The sequence below is a fragment of the Macaca nemestrina genome, chromosome 12 (genome assembly GCF_043159975.1).
Source record: "Macaca nemestrina isolate mMacNem1 chromosome 12, mMacNem.hap1, whole genome shotgun sequence".
Taxonomy (NCBI): domain Eukaryota; kingdom Metazoa; phylum Chordata; class Mammalia; order Primates; family Cercopithecidae; genus Macaca; species Macaca nemestrina.
In genome coordinates, this window is record NC_092136.1 from 46,722,734 (window position 1) to 46,732,301 (window position 9,568).

The window sequence follows — 9,568 nt, forward strand, 5'->3', positions numbered from 1 at the left end:
TACACAGTAGAACTTCTTTTGAAATGGGAGTCCATTCTCTCAAACCTTGCCACTGTTTTTATCAAGGAAGTTGAACAAGATGGAATGTGATGGGAGAGGCTTATCTGTACTGGATATGGGACAGAGGCCAAGAATCATCTCAGGTAGGGTTTGTGTCTCCAATACCTCTGGCCGCTGATTTGTCCATAGTCCTCATACAGGAAATAACAAGTCTGTCCAGCACCTTCATAAGCCTGGATTGCTCATCAGCTTTGACTCCAGCTCCTGTGGGCATCTCCTGAATTAAGCAACACAGAAGGCTCCTCTGAAGTCACCGAATCCCAGAAAGGCTCTCCACCTTTAGAACAAGGGAAGTCTTCACCACTGGACAAAAGAGAAAAATATAAGGGTAGGTACCAGAAACACTCTTCTTCCATAGTCAGTTATGGTTTTTGCTATAAGATCGTTTCTGTTTCCACCTAGGTGCTACAGGCAGGGGATCATGAGCTTGTTTCAGGAAAAGACAGGGGACATGAAGTTTCCTTCTGGAAATTGAGTGCCGCCAACCCAGACTGTGTGAGTTTCAACTGGGGTCCCCCCTTTGATTTATCTCTCCATATCACCTCCCTTATTCCAATCACTGAATCTGTCCTCATGGAGAGAATTCTGCCTCTCACATTCATTTAAGGAGCTAGAGGACATACAGGCATTGCTTCACAGAGTTGAACTGCCGTAGAAGCAGGTTTTGTTGTTTTACTTACTTTTCTAAATTGTTAATCCTTGCCTGTCTGGAAAGGTTCAAGGAAGAAATAGATAGTCAGAACTGAAATGACTGAACACTAAGTCCTCCCCTAGGCTGAAAGAGACAGGGAAGGAGAAATTACCATTGTTGCCATAGCCATAGCTGTAGCCATAGGGGTAGGAGAACACCAGCAGGCAGGTGGAGAAGCCCTGCATGGCCAACACACAGCCACACAGGCTGATATGCTTTGGATCTGTGTACCCCGCACCCAAATCTCATGTTGATTGTAATTCCCAGTGTTGGAGGGAGGGCCTGGTGAGAGGTGATTAGATCGTGGGGATGGTTTCTCATGAATGGCTTAACGCCATCCCCCTTTGGTACTGCTATAGTGATAGTGAGTGAGTGAATTCTCATGAAATCTAGTTATTTAAAAGTGTGTAACGCCTCTTCCCTGTCTCTCTTGTTCCTGCTCTCACCATGTGAGATGACTTGCTCCCTTTTGCCTTTCACTATGATTGGAAACTTCCTGAGGCCTCCCCAGAAGCAGAAGCTGCTATGCTTCTTGTATAGCCTGCAGAGCCATGAGGCAATTAAACCTGTTTTCTTCATAAATTTCCCAGTCTCAGGTATTTCTTTGTAGCAATTCGAGAATGAACTAATACACAGGCAGAGAACCAGGAGGTGGAAATCCCAAGTGGCTCTCCTGCTGTCCTCCAGTATCCTCCTGCTGTGTCCCAGTGTCACAATTCCACCAGATACTGGGACTAAAAAGAATCCCACTGATGTGGTACATAGAAGCCACTCTCTTGGGATGTCAAAACAGGATAGAGAAGAATGGAAAGCAAATCCTCAGAGCAAATGAGACGATCCTCTCACCATCTTATATCCTCCTAATTCCTGGGACAGTCTCTGTCTACAGGTGATGATTCCTGTCTCATTTCAGCTCTATCAGACTACTTTAATGTTTGGCATGTCTTTCTCTACTATTACTTCTATGCAGAAATGTTTGCATTCATCAAAAATGCATAGAAAAGGAAATACAATTTTAAAAAGAGAACGTATTTCTTTTTTTAGAATATAAGTTTGACCCCTCTCATAAAGACACGAAGTAGAAATGTCTTAAATAAGAAAGTACAGTTGTGTCTCTGGGTCACTAGGTCCAGAATCTGCAGATTCAACAAACCACAGGTGGAAACTATTCCAAAAATAAGGGTATGGTGGAGGTGTGTATTTACTGAACAGGTACAAAATTGTTTTTCCTTGTCATTACTTCCAAAATAACACAGTAAAACAAGAATTTACATGACATTTGCATTTTGTCAGTTATTCTAAGTAACTTAGAAATGATTTAATGTATCTGGGAGAAAGTGCATAGGTTTTGTACAACTACCACATGATTTTATATAAGGAAACTGAGCATCTGCAGATTTTGTTGTGTGCTGGGATTGCAGCACACACATCTGCCATATAGGAAAGCCCCTGTGAATACCCAGAAAAGACTATCTTTGAGATCAATGTTGGAAGCTCCAAGGCATCGTACATCAGAATTCCAAAAACTGCTGCTCCCCAGTCCCTAGAGAGTTGCCCTCATCCTTGTGATCCTACATGGTTCCAGCCACCTCAGCATTCCAGCATGATGGAAAAAAAAATAAGGAAAGGAAACGTGTTACTCCTGCTATTGGTCCTGTGAGCCAGGACTTGCTTATATCACTTTTGTGCATCTTTTGTTGAACAGAACCTGGTCATACAATGGCACCCGACATCAAGGAAAACTGGAATGTGGGTCCTTGTGCTGCTTTTAAACTCCCAGAATTTTTATGTGACCAAACAGGAAAATGAGCACTGGGGCAACCTAGCAGTCTCTTCTGCCTCTGACAGTCTCTGATTCTGTGCTCACATCAAGATTTTTCAGGAACTCCTCTGAAATAATGAATGATGGGGCAGAGAACAGTACAGAAGTCTCATGCAGGGCTCCAGGGACCAGGGGCTGGTATTGAGCCTGCTCTTCGTGTTGTGAACTCACGAAAACACTTTAATTCTCTAGGCCTCGGCTTCATCTTATGTTATATTAAGATAATACCATGGATGATCTTTAAGGAACACATGCTAAATGTTGGTGATACCACAGTGAAAAAGACAGGCATGACTTACTCCTTATGGAGCTTTGAGTTTCATAAGGAAGACAAACATATCATACCATAAATACAGATGGACAAAGTGTTTAGTGCCCTGAGTGTGGATAACAGAGGTTCTCCTTTTCCTCCCATTTCCTTTTCAAGTCAAGCAAGGCTGTGGCAGCTTGTCTTTCTAAGAGAGCTCATGATGGACGCACTTACTCCTGATGCTCCTCTGTACTCCCAGAGGAGGGTGAGTCTTCTTTTCTCCTGGAGGCCTCCTGCCCCTGTGCATTCTCAGGATTCCAGAGCAAAGGTGGCCTCTGATAGGCAAAAAGGAACTCCTGAATTTGTTACTAAATGACTTTCACTCTTCTCTATTTTGTTCCCTATTTGACTTGCTTCTCTTTCTCTATCTGAAGTTATTTTAGGTTAGTTTTTTTTTTCTTTTCAATCCACAATTTTGCCTGCCAACTTGGATTTAATCTTGAGAATCCTTCCTCTCCTTTACCCCCTCTAACATGTATAATTGACACAGAGCGGTGCTGGGTGTAAAGGGCTGCTCAAAGACTGGATCATGAGTAAGCCCTGCTGGTCTCAAATTCATACTATATAAGTCCCAGAACAAATAATTCACTCTTTTTGTGCTCCAATGCATGATCTTCCATATGGGAATAATGCTCATTCTTACCTCCTAGGCTCTTCAGATAATTAAAACAGACAATACCTAATAAACTCTCCATCAGCTGCTCTTATTCTCCCAGATTAGACCTAGTCCTCATTCTCCAGTTGAAATCTGCATGAATATCTCTCTTTATACTCCAAGCCCTATATATCTCCTATTTCTCCTCATGGACTCCTCACATACAAATGTTTGCATCAACAAAGAAATGAACCAAAGATCTTCTGAAGGAGAGAATTAAATAGGTTTACATTGTGTATACTCAGCAGAACACTTAGTAGTCTCCCATACATATTCCCACACTTCAATTACCTGCTTCAGTGGCACTCAGACTTCACCCTCACTTAGTCTTTCCTCTGCTCCATTGCTGAGCAATTCAGCTCAGACCCACACCCTGCCCAAACATTGTGTACAAATCTTCTAGGTGTTCAGTAAAGCCACATTGGGTCCTCATTTCAAAGGCACATCAGTGGTCAATTTCAGGTTTGGGGCACACATCAATAATTCTTTTTAACACAGATAGAACTGTCCACAAATAGAATTCTGATGAATGAAATTTTCTATATCTAATTAAATATGTGTGTTCTAATAACTTACATTGTGCTTTCATTTTTATTTTCCATTTCACCCAAATCTACCATTACCATTAGGCTTCTCATGCATGCATTCATTCATTGAATGAATATTTATGAAGAGCATAGTGTGCTGCTCAGGGAAATAGGCACTAGACTATAAAACGTAAAATGTGGTACTGTCTGCAATGACTGACACACTGAGTTATTTCTCACCCACCAGGCCCAGCCATTTTCACACTTATCATAGCGAAGGTCACATTTTCCTCTGATTCATAATGCATGGTCTTCTTTCCTGTCCATAGATGATCAGTCCTAGTCATGAGGGTGTCACAACCACCTCTTTGCATATCTGAATTCCTCCACCTGAGAGAAAATGTCAGGCCCAGGATAGAGTAATTATCGGGTCCACAGCCCTGGCCACTTGAGTGGGAGTGTTTTGATCCTAATGTTATTCCCACATCAGTACAGAACTTGTGTGGCAGTAGAGAGAAGTCAGGCTTCAGAGTCAACAAGAACTGTATTTCGAACTGGATTTGAGGACCCCTACCTTTTGATAGGTGACTTACTCTCTGCAAGTCTCTGATCTCTCCTCTTTAAATAAGGAAGTAAATCCCACATGGCAGGGTGGTGGGGAGAATCAGAGATCATACAGCTGATGATCACATCTGCTTTCTGTTTCCAGGGTCACCAAACTAGGGTTTCTGAGCATGGATCCAACCATCCCAGCCTTGGACACAAAACTGACACCAATCAACCGAACTGAGGCGACTCCTTGCTACAAGCAGACCCTGAGCTTCATGGGGCTGACGTGCATCATTTCCCTTGTCGGACTGACAGGAAACGCGGTTGTGCTCTGGCTCCTGGGCTTCCGCATGCACAAGAACGCCTTCTCCGTCTACATCCTCAACCTGTCCATGGCCGACTTCCTCTTCCTCAGTGGCCGCTTTATATATTCCCTGTTAAGCTTCATCAGTGTGCCCCAAACCATCTCTAAAATCCTCTATCCTGTGATGATGTTTTCCTACTTTGCAGGCCTGAGCTTTCTGAGCGCCATGAGCACCGAGCGCTGCCTGTCCGTTCTGTGGCCCATGTGGTACCGCTGCCGCCGCCCCACACACCTGTCAGTGGTCCTGTGTGTCCTGCTCTGGGTCCTGTCCCTGCTGCGGAGCATCCTGGAGTGGATGTTCTGTGGCTTCCTGTTTAGTGGTGCGGATCCTGTTTGGTGTCAAACATCGGATTTCATCACAGTCGCATGGCTGATTTTTTTATGTGTGGTTCTCTGTGTGTCCAGCCTGGTCCTAGTGATCAGGATTCTCTGTGGATCCCGGAAGATGCCGCTGACCAGGCTGTACGTGACCATCCTGCTCACAGTGCTGGTCTTCCTCCTCTGCGGCCTGCCCTTCGGCGTTCAGTTTTTCCTATTTTTATGGATCCACGTGGATCGGAAAGTCTTATATTGTCATGTTCATCTAGTTTCTATGTTCCTGGCCGCTCTTAACAGCAGTGCCAACCCCATCATTTACTTCTTCGTGGGCTCCTTTAGGCAGCGTCAAAATAGGCAGAACCTGAGGCTGGTTCTCCAGAGGGCTCTGCAGGACACGCCTGAGGTGGATGAAGGTGGAGGGCGGCTTCCTGAGGAAACCCTGGAGCTGTCGGGAAGCAGATCGGAGCAGTGAGGAAGAGCCTCTGCCCTGTCAGTCAGACGGGACTTTGAGACCAACACTGCCCTGCCACCCTGACAGTTATATGCATTTTTCTTAGCCTTCTGCCTCAGAAATGTCTCAGTGGTTCCTCACGGTTTTCGAATAGATGTTTATCTAACCTGACAGTTTCAGCTTTCACCCATGGAAAGCATTAGTCTGACAATACAATGTTTAGATTCTCTTTGATACTACCAACATATTTTCCCTGTTATCTTACACTGAGTCTTTCCTTCTGAACACTTTTTCTGCACTTTTCATTGTAATAAAAGGAGTCCCTTTCCAAAACCCTAAAACACTCTTTATGCTTGTTTCCTACCTGATTGTATCAAAAAGGAAGATTCCTTCTTAATCTCTCAGACTGTGTTCCCCTGAAAACCATGTTCCCTTCTATGACTGGAGGCATTGCTGCAGTTGAAAGCTTGATTCTGAATAAGTGAGTTCTGCTATGCTACATTCCATTGAATTCTTAGATACAGAGCAAAATAATGTCCTTAGAGATATTCTCTCTTCATAAAAACACTCTCACCAATTGGTTTTACGAAAAGTCCTCTCCTGTCATTTGTCCACAGCATGGTGACACGTTGGCCTTGGTTTCTAGTAAACACAACCATGGCCACTTCCCCCTGAGAACTGGTAAGTGCTTATTTAGCTCTTCCTGGACTAATGGACCAGTGAGGAGCCCATAAAAATGCCCCAGCTCCATTTTGGCCATTGGAAACCTCAACATTGGTTTCAAAGTGGAAATTGTCTTGAAAACCATTTATTATTTGCTTACAGACTCTTTCAGTTGTAGAAGAATTCTTCATACTTCCAGGTTTTGTACAAATTGTTCTGGCCGTAACTTTCAGTTAGTTAAATGGCCATTAACATGAGCGGCAAGACTGATAACATCTGACCTTTCCATGCTAATGTCAATTGTGGTATCTTGATAATAACTTACAGTTGGTACAGAATTCTGATACATGCTTGACATAGATGAACCTGGAAACATTGTGCTAAGGAAAATAAGCCAGATACCAAAGAACAATATTGTAAGTTCAAATTCTACCAGGTATCCAAACTAGGAAATTCGTGAACCCAGAAATTAAATTAGGAGGATCCTGGTGCTGGATGACGGAGAGAATATGTAGCCATTATTAAATGAACACAGGATTTCTGTGTGGAATAATGAAAAGTTCTTAAAAGGGACAGTGGTAACAGTTACAACTTATTGTGAATATACTTACTGACACTGATTGTACACTTAAAATGGTTAAAGTTATAAAATGTATGTTATATAAATTTTACCACAATTAAAAACAGTTAATTATAGAAATGGGATCAGTACAAAATTCAGGACTGTTCTCCACCGGTGGTTATCCCTTCCACAGATAAGCAGACAGAAGAGATTATCAAGAGAAAATGTGACATCACAGCAATTAACCCTCACTGAGGGGAGCTGACAAGTGCAATTTGAGTATGCAGGAGACTGTAAAAAGTAGCTAGGAAAGCAATAAAGAGGTATATAGTTTTCAATTGGTCCAACAAAATTTATTGGTGGATCTTATCACACTGTTCACAATGTTGAATTCAGGTCCCCTGTGTCCAGATCCATTGCTCTTCCAGGCCCAGCACTATGCTGATGCTGAATCCTTTCTGTCCACCCTCAATTTCCAAATGCTGTAGTAGGACATGACTGTAGGCAAGGGTTTTCTACAGGTCGGAGGAAGCAGGAAGCCAGTGTTTGCAGCCAATGCTCCATGCCAAGAGCTTTGATTTTATGTCTTTAGTTCAGACCGAGGGTTATTGGGAGAGTCCAATCAGGGAGTCTGTGATATCAATTGTACAGTGTTGGCTAAAGATGTTGTCTATCATGAGGAATTCTGTAGAGAATTTTCACCTGGCAATTGAATCAAACAGTGTTCGTCCTCACCTGGGAAACTGCTTATCTTGCTGTCAGTGACATTTCTTTCGACAGAAGAAAACTTCACCTTCGGGAAGGCTTAAATTTTATCACTGAAGCCTATTCTGAAGTCACCTGACCTCACACATTGCTCTACTACAGCACTTATAACAGTGTATTGAATTATTTGTCCTCATCTCTTTCTCTTCTACTGCACCCTCAGTTCTTTAAGAGCAGAGAGCATGTCTTTGAATTTCTAGTGCAACAGATTAGGTGTGGAATTTAGAAGATGCTTGGTAAATATTTTTCTCAAGCAGCTCCCACCTGAAAATCACAGGTTTGTCCAGCATCTTGCAGAGGCTGGCTCAGTCACCAGGTCTCACTGGAACTCCTATAGGCACCTTCCACTTAACAGAGTGTCCTCTGCAGTTGGTCGTTCTGAGAACAGCTGTTCCCTTTTATTGCAGGTCTGCTCACTGCCTCTGGGAAGAGGAATGCAGGGGATGTGGGAGTCTGCTCATGAGCTGCCTTCTTTCCAAGGTCAATGATATCATTCCCTCTCAGGTACATATCAAGGAAGAGCATGCAGGACATCCAGGAGTGTTCTCCAGAAAGTAAGAAATGATATGAAAATCTCTCATGGCACCTTTTGGGAGCTGCCGTTCATGACTATATTTTAGGCATGAATTCAACAAACATTGAATCGTAATTCATCAGGCACTGTGCTAATTCTACATGAAAGCAAACACCTTTCAAATAAGCCTCTCACTAATACATTCTATGTCTATAACCGATCCTTTCACCTTCATGAAGAAAATGCATTGATTGATTCTGAGCAAATGCTGAGTGTTCAGGGCAATTCACTGATGCTCTAGTACACCTGGGCTCAAGGACACTGAGTCATCAGCTTCACAAGAATCCGTTGGATCTGTTTCTTGTCCTGCTTTTGCCAATTAGGTTTGTCAATATAATTTCCTAATTTATCAAAATACAGCACAAGTTAATGAAACAAGAGTATGAAAGAAGAATTGTGGTTTCCATAAAACTAATGTGAATGCTTAAATGGACAATAAAAGCAGGTTCCAAAATTATTGTTTAGTAGCTGTAAGTCTTCCAACTCTATAAGATTAAACAAAAATGAAAAATATTGAACAACATTTTTAGACAGAATGCTATGCATCTGATGCTAAAGTCTACACTTAAACTAATCCAAACTGCAAACCACAGAGAATGATTGATGGATATGCTTTCAGCAAGACAGAGTAGAATTCTATTTGCTGAAACCTACACAAAGGAATGTTCTTTAGTCTATTTCTATTATACTGAACAAATTATAGGTAAAAATGAAATATTCATGTTACAAATGTATCATTTTTTATAAATACTGATTAACAGACATTTCTAAGTAACCTATCCACTTCTATTCCTGAATATACTATGACTGGGCTTTTCATAGCAATATCTCCCACTTATTCTACTATTTATTGTTTAAATACATACTGAGCATCTTCTACTCTCTGGCTTGCATGCCAGATGCTTGGGAGTCAAAGTAAACACACCAACATTCATAGAGCACACAACATGTGAAGGAAGGACACTAGTGCAGGAAAGACAGCCTCCCAATGTGACACATGCTATCCAAGCATTGTATTTGTGGCTCAAGGGTTCTCACAGGAGAGGATATCTAAAAATTCCAACCTATCTTGCTGCCATCCTGAAGATGAGTGTCACACCCAAGCACCCAGCTGAAGCAGGACAACATGATTTTAATAAATTAGAAAATATTCACCAGGTGGCTGCCCATGCAAGACAACAATCTCCATAACAGTTTTGTAATTAATGACATCACAGAACGAATAGGCTGAATCTTACAACAGCCCTCAGTCGATAG

At 42.3% G+C, this 9,568-nt stretch overlaps 1 protein-coding gene across 1 annotated transcript; it reads left to right on the plus strand.

Moving 5' to 3' along the window:
* LOC105486994 (mas-related G-protein coupled receptor member X1) lies at positions 1-6,138 on the plus strand. The gene is made up of 3 exons (XM_011750228.2): positions 1-388; positions 463-555; positions 4,775-6,138. Exon 3 carries the CDS (start codon positions 4,800-4,802, stop codon positions 5,766-5,768), a length of 969 nt encoding a protein of 322 aa, XP_011748530.2. The 5' UTR covers positions 1-388; positions 463-555; positions 4,775-4,799; the 3' UTR covers positions 5,769-6,138.
* The last annotated feature ends 3,430 nt before the right edge of the window (positions 6,139-9,568 follow it).